Below are 14,834 nucleotides of genomic sequence, written 5' to 3' on the forward strand. Positions count from 1 at the left end.
AAAAGACAGTAGAAAACTATAGAATAGAAGGTATTTAATCATGTTACACGAAGAAGAAGTTTTTACAGTTTTGGAAAATGTGGTTCAGCAGCTATATTCACTCAGGACACTTCAAGCTCATGGACACGACCCCACCCTCCGTCGCACCGCGTCTTCGTTTCCTCCATAATCAATTACAATGAATCAGAAATGAAACTGAATCTCAGAAAGAGGGTAAGAGACTTACCTTTGAATCCAACTCAATCTCATCCCTCGAGTTCGAACACACGGAAGAACTCCATGGAAGTCGAAGTTAAGCTCTGTCTCCTCACCGCCGCTACTCATCTCCGGCTCACCACTGTCCTCACTCCCGAGACTCTTGCTGAAAAGTAATCGGACAAGAGGTGCTTACATTGGATTGTAAGGAAATACCCGAGCAAATAGAGAGAGAGAGAGAGAGAGAGAGAGGGAAAGAAAGAGATATTACAACAGGAGTATAGGAACGGTAGTGACGAGGTGGAGATGGCTGAGAGATGAACAAGGACGGTGGTGATGGTGATTCGGAGAGGACGGCGAGTGGGAGAAGAAGGAAGAGAGAGCCGCAACGGCGCTAGGTTTTGTGTTTTTACCAAATTTCACAAAATAAAATGTATTTATATGTTGGGTACTACATCCGGTTAGGTTAAACTTTTATGGTTTAATTTTGGTTAAGTTAAATTATTTTGGTTAAAATCTGGTTAGGTTAAAATATTTACGGTTTGGTAGACATATTTATAAGTCTACTAGAATTTTATTTTTCTTATCTTTATTATTTAAAATATAATATGTAACCTTTTTATGATTTTTTTCTTCATTCCTTTAATAAGTTATTGTTTTATTAATTTTAATATATAATTTATTAAATTTATTTCTTTATTTTAATAGTTAAAATATAAAATGACATATTTTTATCTTAAATAACAAAATTTAATTTTAAAATATTTTTTTTTGTAATACCGAGTAAAGTAGACTGAAAAAGCCGTCTATAGTGAAGTAGACTTTATTGTAAGTCTACTAAACCCTAAACCACAAATCACAAACCCTAAATGTTTGCTTGGTAATAAAAAAAATCTCAATTATTGGTTCAAATATCCAAATATACAAAATATAAACTACTAATCATTAATATATAAATTTAAGTAATAAAACAAAAAAAATCTCAATCTAAAATCTAACCCTTAGAAATCTAATAAGACATAACATGTTAGAACCTTTTGTTTCTAAACTATGAACATTGTCTAACACATGATAACCAAATTAGTATATATTCTTCAAAATTGTTCAATTATATGAAATTTTAATTTATTTACTTCATATTATCCATTATATTGATGATTAGTTAAAAATATCACAATAATTATTTTTATACATTTTCAAAATTAAATTATTAGATCAAATTAGAGTGTAGACTCCAAAATAGGTCTATAAAGTAGACTTCGTAGGAAGTCTATATATATGTAGACTTCTTTTATTACGTGTAGACTTCCGAAGGATAAAAACGTAAAATATATTTCTGTTTTTTTGTTTGGTCATAAGGGTTAAATAGTATTTTCACTGTCCCTTTAGGTTGGTTTTGCATTTGACTGAAATTGGGGTACACTTTTAAGTTTGACTTGAATATTTAAGTTGTTTTTAGCAAATGTACATTTTTCTGTTGTATATTGGTTCCTTTTGATTTTTATGAGGATCGTTCTCCTAATGTTTTATGGTATAAAGTTGTATGGTGTAAGAACATGTTCCTGGATGTGCTTTTACGACCTAGCTAGCTGTACAAACAAGGCTACCAACTCGTGATTGCTTGCAAGCATCGATAGGGTATTAATATCCCAACAACTTGTCTCTTTTGCTCGGACGGTCAAGAGATACATGAGCATCTGTTTTTCCAATGCCACTTCTCGATGCAGATTTGTGAAAATATAACATTTCGTATATGCATCCTCAACCATGTCTTCAGTTCAGTTCAAAAAAAAAACCATGTCTTCAGTTCCGGTATGTAATCAATTGGATTTTTCAAAGATGAACGCCTCCTCAGACGTCATAAACGATGATAATCAAACTTTTTCGATAATCATCAATTTCAACCTTTTGGAAAGAGTGTAATGCTCGTTAGTTCACGTACGATAGTATCTTCCACACCGGGCATTCTCCGCAAGTCTATCGATTATCACATCAGAGACCGTTTACTCTCGTTACAACCGCCACGACCCACGATCAGGTTCCACAATTCTCTCCTTGAATTGTAATTTTGTTCTATTACAGTCCAGATTTGCTGTCTTTATCTTTTTTTCTTTTACTTCTTTTATGAATTCCATTTTGTAAGCGTTCGCGTATAAATATATTTTAATTTTAGAAAAGTAGTATTTTTCAGAAGAAAATGATATAAATCTTAATATTTACATCAAAAAAGATAATCTATCACTCTAATATCAAAAGCATAGCCATCCTTTCCACGTATTGATCATCTTCACTTTAGCTCACCTTCATGTTTTTTTTTTTAAGTGCAACATCCCTTTTCAGGGTCCTTCCTCAATGATGTCTCTAGTGCCAATGAACCCAAACTAAATTAAAACTGTAAAAGACCTTTTTGTTGGATAAAAATCATTTCTTTTTACCAAAAAAAAAAAAAAAAAAAAAAAAAAAAAAAGAAGATGTTGGCCATTCACGCGCTGCTGACTCCGATTCCTAGGAGGAGGATAACGATTCCAAAGTTGACTCCTTTCATACTCTCTCCATCAAAATCCTTTGGTCTAATCAGTTTCCACCTTCGCCGGAGATCTCATCGAGTAATCACTTCCATGGCTGGATCAGGACCCGTCTCCACGCCGGAGCACGTAACAGAGAAGTGGTTTTCCGTGCCGGAGCTCCGGTTGCGTAACCATCGCTTCTCAGTCCCTCTCGATTACTCCAAACCTTCTCCCAGAATCACCGTCTTCGCTCGAGAAATCGTCGCCGGTTAAAGCTTTTAAAGATCAAATCTTTTTAAACCTTTCAATGATGGTGAGATTGAAATGTTTTCTCTTTTTTTTTTTGTGCTAGTTGGGAAAGAGGAGCAGTCGTTGCCGTATCTATTGTACTTACAGGGCGGTCCTGGATTCGAAGGTCCAAGACCTAGCGAAGCTGGTGGATGGATACAACGAGCTTGTGAAGAGTTTCGCGTCATCTTACTCGATCAAGTACCATACTTTAATTACTCTTCTCTGACTTTGGAGACTTGTAGTCTTAGTGTTTTGTGTTGTACTCAGCTTTAGCGTGTGTTTGGTCTTGTGCAGAGAGGAACAGGCTTGTCAACTCCTTTGACGTCTTCCTCTATGCTTCAGTTCAAATCAGCTAGTGATTTAGCTGATTACTTGGCTCACTTCCGAGCTGATAATATAGTCAATGATGCTGAGTTTATTAGAGTTCGTCTTGTTCCTAATGCTGATCCTTGGACTATTTTGGGTCAGGTAATAATTTGTCTCTGTCTTGTCTTTTTAGTCAATCTTGTTTCATACTTTTACTTGTGGATTTGGTGTTTCTGCAGAGTTTTGGTGGCTTCTGTGCGTTGACTTATCTGAGCTTTGCGCCTCAAGGACTGAAACAAGTGCTGATAACCGGAGGAATCCCACCGATTGGCAAATCATGCACAGCGGATGATGTGTATGACGCTGGTTTTGAGCAAGTTGTTCGTCAGAACGAGAAGTACTACAAGAGGTTCCCTGAAGACGTTGAGATTGTTCGTGAACTTGTGAATTACTTGGCTGAATCTGAAGGCGGAGGGGTGAGGAAGGAGTCAAAACATTCCTCCAATTTCACTGACCAGTTTAGTTTTAGTTTAATCACTTGTGTTTTGAGTTCTTTGTCTTTAGGTACCTCTTCCATCAGGAGGCATCCTCACCCCCCATGGTCTTCAGACTCTTGGTCTTTCTGGTTTAGGATCAAGTACTGGTTTTGAGCGCCTGCATTACATGTAAGAGTTCAGCTTTGTTAGTATTTTTTTTTAACAATCATTCGACTTGTTCTGTATTAAACGTTGCCTTTCTTGCTTGATCATAGGTTGGAGAGAGTATGGGATCCTATTTTAGTTCCTGGATCACCTAAGCGCATTAGTCACTTCTTCTTAAACACTGTAAGATAATTGCTGTTATTCTCAGAGTACTATCTGTTTTTGGCGGTGGAATCAATAGAGTCTGATTATATGCTTGGAGGATCTGTTTTGCAGTTCGAGACTTGGCATTCTTTTGATACAAACCCACTCTACGCCCTTCTCCACGAGGCTATATACTGCGAGGTATAGTCTCCTCAATTCCTCATCTTCTTTCCTGTTTTACTCAGTTCCTTTGAAAGTTCATTAATTGGAAAGTTTCTCAGGGTGCTTCATCAAGATGGTCTGCTCATAAATTACGAGAAAAAGTTGAGTGCAAATTCGATGCAATTAGAGCAGCCAAAGAAGGCCAAAATGTACTCTTCACTGGAGAGGTGACTAGTTTGTAATAGTTTTATTAAATTCTCGGCACTCACTCACATTGCCTAGCTAAATAAGAATCTGGATTGATTTTTTTCAGATGATATTTCCATGGATGTTTGATGAGATTCATGCGTTGAAACCATTCAAAGCTGCCGCAGATCTCTTGGCCAAGAAAGAGGACTGGCCTCCATTATACGATCCTGCTACATTAAAAACCAACAAGGTCTGTTTCAAGAGTCTTCATAATTTGTTTCTTATTGATCAAACAGTTTCCTCTTGTTTTCACATTATTTTCTTTTATGTAGGTGCCTGTTGCTGCGGCTGTATACTATGAAGACATGTACGTAAACTTCAAGCTAGTGATGGAAACAGCTTCTCAGATTTCGGGTATTAGGCTTTGGGTAACGAACGAGTATATGCACTCGGGTCTTCGTGATGCTGGAAGACAGATTCTTGATCATTTGTTGGGAATGATCAATGGGAAAAAGCCTCTCTTTTGATGATCTTCTGCTTTGTGACATGTTTGTTTTCTGCTTTGTACTCTATTTGAGGATTGAGTAAAGAAAGAAAGATTAATGAATAAGAAAGTCTTAGAGTTTTTGGACTCACTTTACTTTTCTGCTATGAAGATGTTTTGCAAGTTACAAGGGAACAAAAGAGAGCAAGATAGATTGAATCGAAGACGCTGCATGGAGTAAGCAAAATCCGTTGTAGTCTAGCTGGTCAGGATACTCGGCTCTCACCCGAGAGACCCGGGTTCGAATCCCGGCAACGGAGATTCTTTTTTAATTTTAATTAGTCCCGAAATTTTAGAAAACGACGACGGTTTTGTCGGAAAATAAGTGAGCCGTCGATATTCAGCTTTATTGATCCAACTGTTGACACGTGTACAGAATTGATTCAGACCCTGTCGGTTACTTTAATGAAAGTAAAAAGGTCGCACCAAGGCACTAAACGTAAACGTCTGTTTTATCTTTTTCCCTGGTTCAAAGATTAACGGCGTTAAACGTAACTTCGTGGTCCGGATACACCGAACCTCAGGCTCGTACATATATATAGCCCCTCATAAACCTATTCTCACCTCTCTCTTGCTTCCTTTTCTCCTCTTTGCGTTGGATCGAAAATGGCGGAAGAATCGGAGAAACCTGTTCACGGGGAAGAGTCTCTGATGGAGAAGATAGCTGAGAAGATCCACGATTCATCGTCGTCGTCGGACTCTGACCACGAGAAGCCGGAGTCTCCGTCGGCTTTGAAGGCGAAGATATACCGCTTGTTTGGGAGGGAGAAGCCTGTTCACAAGGTTCTCGGTGGTGGCTTGCGTACGTTCTCCTTCTATATCTCCTTATTTTTTATAATTTCCTCTGCTTTGATCTGCAATACGAGGATCTAGTCTCTGATTACAATGAAATAATCTCCGACACAAGTTTGCGTTGTCGGAAACTGAAACAATGTGCTTTGTAATAAGACAAGTTATATGCTTTTTTCATTTGTGGATCGAAACTGTTTTATCATGTGAATGATTAATAGGGTCTGGTCTGTGTATCTAAAGCGTTGTTTTGGTTTGGTTTCAAACAAACAATGTCGTATGATAAAAGATTTGGACTTTTCTTATTGGGTTTTCGATTTTGAACTTGTCTCTGTGCAGCCGCAGATGTGTTCTTGTGGAGGGACAAAAAGCTCTCGGCCGCTGTTCTTGGTGTAGCCACTGCCATTTGGGTTCTGTTCGAGTTAGTTGAGTATCATTTGCTGAGTCTTGCGTGTCACATTTTGATATTCTCCCTCGCAGCCATGTTTTTATGGTCTAATGCTCATGCCTTTATGAAAAAGTAAGCTTCTTTTTTGCCTGAGTTACAACATTTATGCTTCTGTTCTTGTTATGCTTAAAATGTTAAAAAAAATCTTTATTTCCAGGTCTCCTCCTAAAATTCCTGAGGTCCATGTTAAAGAGGAACATTTCCTTTTGATTGCTTCTGCACTGAGAAACGAGCTGAACCAGGCCTTCGTTATCCTAAGGAGCATTGCGTTAGGAAGAGACTTGAAGAAGTTTTTGATGGTATGTTTATATTCTACTATAGTTGATGTAGATATCGAGAAATTGTTAAGTAGCTGCCTAAGTTAAAAAACTTTTGCAATCTACACTTAGACATCCTCGTTTTCTATTATTGGTTTACATGTGAAGACCTTGTATTTATTTGGTCGTTATGCAATGTGTGCTAATTCTCAGGTGGTTGTTGGGCTGTGGATAATATCTGTTGTTGGCAACTGGTTCAACTTCTTGACCCTTGTCTACATATGTAAGTATCCGTACCAATAAAATTTTTTGAAGTTGCATATTGGTTTCGACTTTTCCCATTGTTGAGTCTAAATTATGTGTGTGCGTGTGGGAAAACAAAACAGGTTTTGTGGTGCTGCATACAGTACCGATGCTGTATGAGAAACACGAGGACAAGGTGGATCCAGTGGCAGAGAAGACGTTGAAGGAGCTGAAGAAACATTACATGGTTTTCGATGAGAAAGTTCTTTCTAAGATCCCTCTTGCTTCCCTCAAAGCAAAGTTGGGTTAGAGACTTTATAATGAAGTAACTATCTCTATACCTTTTTGACGTTTTGGTTTGTGTATTGGGGCATTTCTGTTTCGTTATATTTCTACCTTTAAGACTCGAAAAGAAACTGTTACTCTGGTTTTACATGTGTTCATTTCTCTCATTTGATGCTTTTACTGGCGAGAGCACTTTCATTTTTTTGGGCTATTTGATGTGAACGATGAGATGATAATATGATACAAATGTTTATTTCTTAGTTCTTGCACCAAATAAGAAGTATTGAACATTGGGAAACCTTTAAAAGAGAAGGTTCTTTCATTATACATCAGCAAAAGAAAAAACAGCATTAACTTCCCTTAGACAAAATTGGACTGAAAGGACAAACGACAAACGACTACTGTGTTATGAGATCATAATTACAACACAAGACTCCACAGATACTCAAAACACCTATTTAAGTGTGTGTAATATATAAGTATGTGTATTTACCACCTTACGGAAGTACTCTCGAGAGCCGTTGATTACTGTCCGATGATCTAAGAGGCACCGTGGAGTACTCCGAATCAGACAAAGAACCGTCTTGTCTTGTCTTCTCCGAATCTTGCTTAGCTTCGGTTGCTGCTGCTGCTGCCTCTTCTGCTTCTCTTCTTTCTCGCTCTTCTGCGTCTTTCAGTAAAAAATCCACCCATAAATCCGCAAAAGACTGTAAAAAAACCAAAGAACAATATCTCTCAGTGAAACTTGCTCTGTGTATTGGTTCCATGACTTGGATCAGAGCTTTATTGTGTAATGGAGAGGTTTTTACGTGGTTATCAGAAGCCGCATTGGCATGTGAACCTGCGGTTTTCCCACCCAATATTCCACCAACGAAGCGACCAGGAAAGCCCAAAACGCCTCTTACAACACCTTTACCGCCTCCTTGTTGTGCCACTCCAATCCGCTCTTTATCTTCCTCTGAAAATCCCAGCATCCTAACCATGAGGTCCAACACCTATGCAAAAGCAATGAAACATCTAGAGTAAATGTGAATGTCCGGTAAAAAATAGAATTTGGAATATATTCCAATGTTTACCTCTTTGCTATGATTCTTCTGGAAGTACGTAACCAGTAACTTAACAACGATACGCCTGTCAAAGATATTTTGGGTTTCATTGCTGCATCAGAATATGTAGTTCTGACAGGAGAATTGAAAAATCTGTATGATGTGATAATTTATGTACCTATCAACGAGATTATCCGACTCCATTGACATTCTATTTAGCCTCGTCATGCTTTGCTCAAGAACACGGCGCACTTTTGCATTGTCTTCTTCAACCTTGCTTACTCTGTTTTTCCATTCAGCCGCAACCTTCTCAGCTTGCAACAGTTTGGATGTGATATCTTCCTTTTCTTTGTTTGATGACTCCAATCGCTCATCTGCATCCTTCAGCAACATCAGAATAGCATTAGACCTATATGGATATGGCAGATCACATGCAACAAAGGAAAAGGATAGTAATATGCCTACTTTCAAACGACCATAAAGCTTCGTCAGCTCATCTTTAGCAACCGCAAGCTCTCGTTCAAAATGTTCCTACAAAATGAATAAGAACTCATTGATAAATTGAGTGTAGGAAAGGTAAGAATTTCAATTTACTCATAGTACTACCAACCTTAGCTTCGATTTCAGCATAGTACTGGCCAAGAGCTGTTTGAAGATTTAGAAGTTCAACATTCTTGGACTCGATTGTTCTCAAACAATTTGTAAGTTTTTGATTCAAGTCATCAATTGTTTCTTTTAAGTTCCGGATTTGATTGTCATTGCTCATCCTGTTATCCTCCTGACTAGACATTGCCTCCTTAAGTGTTTTCTCCAACTGTGATATCTGGGACCTTTGATATTGATTAGTCTGGCGGAGTTCTTCAATCAATTGGCTATCTTCATCCATTTTCTCAGACTCTTCCATTTCCTGTAAAATTATGTAAAAGAAAGCATAAATCCGTAATCTTCTCAGAAATATATCAAGAGACTACCAGAAAACTTTGTTTGAAATGAAGTCATAACAAATTTTAAGAGTGTTGCAAGAAAACAGAGATAATTTGCAAAGACATGATCTAGAAGCTAATGATACAATAGCTGACCTTTTCTAGCAAGTGTTGTTTGAGGCGTTTTAGTTCTTTCCGTGCTTTATCCCTCTCTCTTTGTGCGTCCTTCAAATCCGTTTCCAACCTCTGCAGGGATTGCTCCATTTCTTCTTTTTCAGTTTCCTTCTAGTTAAATATGGAAAAACCGTAAGGGACTACAGATACTTGGCCCACATTTCATGAACGCAATGCAAAACTTATATATATATGATCAAGTGTCTTCTGGATTAAGAACCTTGTCCAAACTACTAGGATATCTAGTCAGAGCCTCTGTGGTGTCTGGGAAGACTTTGCTACTGTTCGGCCTCCTGCTTTCTTCCCAAGCAGCTTCTAGCTCAGTTCGTTTCAACTACGTAGTGATGAAAAAAACAGAGCATTTTCGTTCCAGATTCCAAAAGTCAAACAAGACATACACAAATTAGAGAACTATAGTTTTTTTTTGCTTGCAAAATCATTCAACAATATTGGAACACAACAAACCTTAAGCTCGCTGTTTTCCTTCTCTAGTGCTTTGTTAACTTCTTTTAGATGTTCCATGGCAGTTCCAACAGCATGGCTCTGCTGATCATTCAACTTCATCTGCAAGTGATTGATTTCAAGTAATTTTGCATCCAGTTCACTATGCACTTTGCTAATCTCCAACGAGGTCTGCAAACAGATGGAATAAAGAAAATCACAAACTTTTAAGCAAGAAGTATTTATTCCTAAATGAATAGAGAAAATGCCAGTCTTTTCTAACTTATAGACTTACTTTGTTCTTATCTAACCTCAGACACTCGAGTTCCTCCTTGAAAGATTCACTCCGTTTCCGCTCCTCTGATGAGTTAAGGTGAGTGAGAATACTAGATATCAGAGATAGAAAAGAAGCAATAAGCAACGAATGATAGTATATACCCTGCAGGGAAAGCTGCAATTCTCTGAATTTTTCACGCTCTTTGGCAAGTTCTTTAGCTTGAACAGCTGCCAGTGATTTTGTTCTATCTTCTAGCATATCAGCAAGGTCCTAAAACGCCATCCAGAGTAACGCTTAGAATTTAGTGTTTACCAAAAGAGAATATCGCAGATAAAAAATAAAAGGCACTTTCACCACTGCTAAAAACTGCCTCTTATGCATTACAAGATGTTACCAAAAAGAACGTGATTCGGAAAGTCTGATGAATGTATCTTAAAAACCAAACGAATTCAACACCACAATGAACGATGATGCTACCTTTTCCTTTAGTTTTGAATCAGTGTCCTTCCCTTTTCCATTGGACATAAGGCCTCGACCTTTTGAAAGTGACACAGATTTTTGAAGCCTGTTAGGTGACTGATCGTTGTTTCCCTGGAGAAGATTACAACCCAATCTATTAGTTTAAGACCTTAATGCACAATTGCATACCTAAGCAAAGTTCGCAAATAGAGAACCTACAAACTTATCAAGATAATGATGTTGACATAACTTTCTAATAACTAGAAACGCTGAAATCGAGCTTCCTGAAATCTTTGATAACTTTGTTCGACCTAGAGAAAAGTTTTGCACCAAACTAAATCCCACTAACACGCTGAGAAAAATAACTATTCCTAACACAAGGGCTTTCCATTTCATGAGACCAAAGAGATGAAACAAACATATCATGTGTCTTATACCTTGATAGCATTATTGTTTGATTTCCTGAAAATACTAGTTCTGGCCTCTTTCAAGGCAGCACTAGTAGAGGTAAGACTTTGTTTCAATAAGCCATTCTCCTGGTTCAATCTGGAGATCTTATCCTGTAATAACCCATTGGCTCTTTGGTGTAAGGAGAAAAAAAAAAAAAAAAAAAAAAAAAAAGAGGTGGCTTGAAAGAAGTAAAATTCTACCACAAGGTTACCTCTTTATCTCTTAAAAGAGCTGCGTAATTAACTGATAAAGCTTTGATATCTGATTCAAACTCCTGAAGCTTCTTAATCTCTGCCTTATACCTCTCAATCTAAACCATTAAACAAGATTACACAAACTACATTTCGCTCAGTACTCAGATTTTGAGTACCATTCCAGTGAAATTCGGATGCTTAATCGATACCTCGTGATGAGCAGGCGATTCGATTCCACTGGAGATCTGATACCTCGAAGCTGACCTGGAGCTCCTCCGACCACCGACATTATTAGCTAAACCGTAACTGTGAAGAGCCTCTTCATCTTCTTCGTAGTAGTCTTCGTGCACATCGAGCGCGATTTTGTTCAAGTTCTCCTTCAAATTCTCAATCGAACTCCACATTGCTCTTTCTCTCTATCTCTATCTCCTTCCACACCTACTAAACCTCAAAACCTTATAGAAAAATGCAGATTACTCCTCACTATATAATGTAAATCTTCGTCTGAAAGATGGAATCATGAAGGTTTCTTCTTTCCCCAGTCGAATTGACAATTTATTTTCCGAGAAACGTAGAAGAAAGAGATTTGGAACTGAAGATTCCTCGTTACGTTTTGAAACAAATCACTCGTAGTAGACTCGTCGTAGCAGTTATTACTAATGGGCTTTCAAGACTAAAGCCCAATACTTAATTATGGACCGTCTAATTATATACATGTGCAATGCCAATTTTATGCCCTTAGCGTTCCTTACGTACACAGGTCTAGTTTCATTTCACTGAACATGATAAAATTTTCAAGATATCTTCTTCTGAATAGTTGTCATTTCAAATATATTTTTCCTACCCAAAAAAATTTATAAGACTTTGTACCAATTTCAAACTTTTATAATCTAAATTTTATATTTATGAATTTCAGTTACAAAAGTGACATCAGTTGAATATTCTGTATGTTAAAGTGAATAATCATCTTCCCACTGCTTGCTTGCCCAGTCTCCTTTATACATTCCTTAGCATGAAAAGTCTCTCTTTAATTTCCTGGTTGAGGAATTTCCCTCCCATTTACTATTTGATTTATAATATTTAAATTTTATTTTGTCGACATGCATTTAAATATTATCAAAGGGTACGTATATCTGACTTTTTTGTCTGTACCACACTTGAAAACAAAAATAATAATTGCTTTGATGAAATAAAATACAATTTATTTCAGATCTCAACAAGGGGAAACATATATATCTTCATGAGTTAACGATAACTCAGGAAAAGATCTCAAAGAGCACAGCTGTGTGTATGAGACCAAGTCATGGATAGCAGTTGAGCAACAGGGACGGTGCAAGTGCGCTAAGAAATCTTTTCTTAACATAAAGTGATTATGCCATAGTATGAAATCATTATTATTATTGAAGGCAAACCTATATTCATATTTTTTTTAATTTTGATTTTCCAGAATTACTTTTCCATATCAGAAAATATATATGCTAAATATATTCATTTGATTTATAACAAAATAATCATTTGATTTAATGTTGACGTAAAATTGACAGACACCAACCAATGAATGAATGATAAATAGACTTGCAATGTAAAAATATCTAAAAGCTATAACACATGGTCTATCTTGCATTTCATAACTACGAGGGACAGCACTAAGTTTGCTCATTTTTATGTATTTATTTAACTTAACATACAATTAATTTTAAAAATGGTCCCTCTTTTAAAGAAGAGACTCGCACGTGAGAAGGACTCAAGTAGGCACACTTGGCCACCTATATGATCCTATACTCGTTTAATTTGAAAACATAAATATATCAAAACGCAGATTCAAATTCAGATTCAAGACCCCATTACTATGTAAAGAAAAGGTTAGTAGTGTATCTCTCTAATCTCAAACCTTTTTATCAATCGGAATCTCGAAAACGAGAAACCAATCGCCACTAGATTCAGATCCCCCGAGCTTTCGATTCGTCATCAATGGCGGAAGAGAACGAGAAAAAGTACATTACGAACGAAGATCTCAAAAGCCACAACAAACCCGGAGATCTATGGATCGCGATCCAAGGCAAAGTCTACAACGTCTCCGATTGGATCAAATCCCACCCCGGAGGCGACGCGGTGATCCTCAACCTCGTCGGCCAAGACGTAACCGACGCGTTCATCGCGTTCCACCCCGGAACCGCGTGGCACCACCTCGACGACCTCTTCACCGGCTACCACGTCAGAGACTTCCAAGTCTCGGAGGTCTCCCGTGATTACCGCCGCATGGCCGCGGAGTTTCGCAAACTCGGCCTCTTCGAAAACAAAGGCCACGTCACTCTCTACACCTTAGCCTTCGTCGCCGCCATGTTCGCCGCCGTTCTCTACGGCGTTCTGGCCTGTACTTCGATCCTCGCTCACCAGATCGCCGCCGCGATACTCGGACTCCTCTGGATCCAGAGCGCGTACATAGGCCACGACTCTGGCCATTACGTCATCATGACGAACAAATCGTTCAACAGATTCGCTCAGCTCCTCTCCGGCAACTGCCTAACGGGAATCTCGATCGCGTGGTGGAAATGGACTCACAACGCGCACCACCTCGCGTGCAACAGCCTCGATTACGATCCGGATCTGCAGCACATCCCTGTGTTCGCAGTCTCCACCAAGTTCTTCACCTCCATGACTTCGCGGTTCTACGATAGGAAACTCGCTTTCGATCCCTTGGCGAGGCTCTTGATCAGCTACCAGCACTTCACTTACTACCCGGTCATGTGCTTCGGGAGAATCAATCTGTTTATACAAACGCTCCTCCTCCTCTTCTCCAAACGCGAGGTCACGGATCGTGCCCTCAACTTCGCAGGAATCTTGGTGTTCTGGACTTGGTTCCCGCTCTTGGTTTCCTGCTTACCGACTTGGCCTGAGAGATTCTTCTTCGTCTTCACTAGCTTCAGTGTTACGGCGCTTCAGCATATTCAATTCACGCTTAATCATTTCGCTGCTGATGTATACATGGGCCCACCCACGGGAGGCGACTGGTTCGAGAAGCAAGCTGCAGGGACGTTGGACATCTCGTGTAGTTCGTATATGGATTGGTTCTTCGGTGGGTTGCAGTTTCAGCTCGAGCACCACTTGTTCCCGAGGCTGCCGCGTTGTCATCTACGGAAAGTGGCTCCGGTGGTTCAGGAGCTTTGCAAGAAGCATAACCTTCCGTATAGGAGTCTCTCGTGGTGGGAGGCGAATGTGTGGACTATTAGGACGTTGAAGAAAGCTGCTTATCAGGCTAGAGACGCGGCTAATCCTGTGGTTAAGAACTTGGTTTGGGAAGCTTTGAATACTCATGGCTAAGTTGACTTCGGAATCAGACAAAGAACTCTTGTTTTGTTTTTTGTTTGATCGTAATCATTATCATTATGTTTGCTTTTGAATCTTTTTAAATTTTTGTTTTGTTACTGTGGAAGAGCTGTTATATTGAATTGTAACGAGATTTATCGAGACTCTTAGCGTATTATTATTTGTTTGAATTTTGTTTTGTTCTTATTATATCTACTAACCTCTGTAATTGTCATTCACATGGCTGGCTCTTTTTGGTATCTGTGACTTTTTGTTTCTGCCTTTTGCTTTTGCCAATGTCTTTGTCGTGTTTACATCATTACGGTGTGGGTGTTATTCTTGATATCCTGCGTGGTCCGAAACGATGAAACGTTGCAAGGATGTGGGCTATTCTGCTTTTGTCATAGGTCAATCTAGCATATGCTAGTGTCTTCTGTCATAGACTAGCTTTGCGCCACCATTTCAAGGCCCAAATTTGTTATAATATGGAAAATTCTGACCACTAATTGTCACAAAGCCCAATAATACAGCGAATGTTGGTCTTGAAATATTTGGAATGAGAA

General features: G+C 38.5%; 4 protein-coding genes and 1 non-coding gene across 6 annotated transcripts; 4 read left to right on the forward strand and 1 right to left on the reverse strand.

The window, feature by feature from the left end:
• Window positions 1–2,637: 2,637 nt before the first annotated feature.
• On the forward strand, window positions 2,638–5,060 carry LOC106296419 (proline iminopeptidase). Its single transcript, XM_013732554.1, has 10 exons — window positions 2,638–2,970; window positions 3,055–3,191; window positions 3,288–3,461; window positions 3,539–3,775; window positions 3,864–3,964; window positions 4,051–4,123; window positions 4,217–4,285; window positions 4,366–4,473; window positions 4,560–4,685; window positions 4,768–5,060. Exons 1-10 carry the CDS (start codon window positions 2,667–2,669, stop codon window positions 4,960–4,962), a joined length of 1,524 nt encoding a protein of 507 aa, XP_013588008.1. The 5' UTR covers window positions 2,638–2,666; the 3' UTR covers window positions 4,963–5,060.
• Window positions 5,061–5,166: 106 nt separating this feature from the next.
• On the forward strand, window positions 5,167–5,239 carry TRNAE-CUC. Its single transcript has one exon. It is a non-coding gene; the product is annotated as a tRNA-Glu (tRNA).
• A 295-nt stretch (window positions 5,240–5,534) lies between these two features.
• LOC106300574 (reticulon-like protein B6) lies at window positions 5,535–7,201 on the forward strand. The gene is made up of 5 exons (XM_013736743.1): window positions 5,535–5,781; window positions 6,108–6,288; window positions 6,374–6,515; window positions 6,687–6,756; window positions 6,860–7,201. Exons 1-5 carry the CDS (start codon window positions 5,586–5,588, stop codon window positions 7,024–7,026), a joined length of 756 nt encoding a protein of 251 aa, XP_013592197.1. The 5' UTR covers window positions 5,535–5,585; the 3' UTR covers window positions 7,027–7,201.
• LOC106300573 (golgin candidate 3-like) lies at window positions 7,201–11,562 on the reverse strand. 2 transcript variants are annotated; one of them, XM_013736742.1, is made up of 15 exons: window positions 11,175–11,562; window positions 10,983–11,081; window positions 10,759–10,881; window positions 10,340–10,453; window positions 10,024–10,132; window positions 9,881–9,945; window positions 9,610–9,777; window positions 9,365–9,478; window positions 9,127–9,252; window positions 8,658–8,954; window positions 8,513–8,578; window positions 8,226–8,428; window positions 8,078–8,132; window positions 7,811–7,996; window positions 7,201–7,708 (listed from the first exon to the last, which is right to left on the reverse strand). In XM_013736742.1, exons 1-15 carry the CDS (start codon window positions 11,367–11,369, stop codon window positions 7,499–7,501), a joined length of 2,130 nt encoding a protein of 709 aa, XP_013592196.1. In that variant the 5' UTR covers window positions 11,370–11,562; the 3' UTR covers window positions 7,201–7,498. The 2 variants fall into 2 exon arrangements, with proteins under 2 accessions (XP_013592196.1, XP_013592195.1); XM_013736741.1 differs by having other exon boundaries at window positions 9,127–9,255.
• A 1,147-nt stretch (window positions 11,563–12,709) lies between these two features.
• LOC106300808 (delta(8)-fatty-acid desaturase 1) lies at window positions 12,710–14,465 on the forward strand. The gene has a single exon (XM_013737040.1). The coding sequence runs from the start codon at window positions 12,937–12,939 to the stop codon at window positions 14,284–14,286; it is 1,350 nt and encodes a 449-aa protein (XP_013592494.1). The 5' UTR covers window positions 12,710–12,936; the 3' UTR covers window positions 14,287–14,465.
• Window positions 14,466–14,834: the final 369 nt, after the last annotated feature.

Source organism: Brassica oleracea, chromosome C6, assembly GCF_000695525.1.
Source record: "Brassica oleracea var. oleracea cultivar TO1000 chromosome C6, BOL, whole genome shotgun sequence".
In the NCBI taxonomy this organism is placed as follows: Eukaryota; Viridiplantae; Streptophyta; class Magnoliopsida; order Brassicales; family Brassicaceae; genus Brassica; species Brassica oleracea.

Bases quoted from the DNA above. Each gene is read 5' to 3' on its own strand.
- LOC106296419 (XM_013732554.1), top strand. From the start codon at position 2,667: ATGTTGGCCATTCACGCGCTGCTGACTCCGATTCCTAGGAGGAGGATA. The intron at 2,971-3,054 runs GTTAAAGCTTTT...TTTTTGTGCTAG, and splicing joins CGCTCGAGAAATCGTCGCCG to TTGGGAAAGAGGAGCAGTCG. The intron at 4,124-4,216 runs GTAAGATAATTG...TCTGTTTTGCAG, and splicing joins GTCACTTCTTCTTAAACACT to TTCGAGACTTGGCATTCTTT.
- LOC106300574 (XM_013736743.1), top strand. From the start codon at position 5,586: ATGGCGGAAGAATCGGAGAAACCTGTTCACGGGGAAGAGTCTCTGATG. The intron at 6,289-6,373 runs GTAAGCTTCTTT...CTTTATTTCCAG, and splicing joins GCTCATGCCTTTATGAAAAA to GTCTCCTCCTAAAATTCCTG. The intron at 6,516-6,686 runs GTATGTTTATAT...GCTAATTCTCAG, and splicing joins ACTTGAAGAAGTTTTTGATG to GTGGTTGTTGGGCTGTGGAT.
- LOC106300573 (XM_013736741.1), bottom strand. From the start codon at position 11,369: ATGTGGAGTTCGATTGAGAATTTGAAGGAGAACTTGAACAAAATCGCG. The intron at 9,946-10,023 runs GTATATACTATC...TTAACTCATCAG, and splicing joins ATTGCAGCTTTCCCTGCAGG to AGGAGCGGAAACGGAGTGAA. The intron at 8,429-8,512 runs GTAGGCATATTA...ATGTTGCTGAAG, and splicing joins AGCTTTATGGTCGTTTGAAA to GATGCAGATGAGCGATTGGA.
- LOC106300808 (XM_013737040.1), top strand. From the start codon at position 12,937: ATGGCGGAAGAGAACGAGAAAAAGTACATTACGAACGAAGATCTCAAA.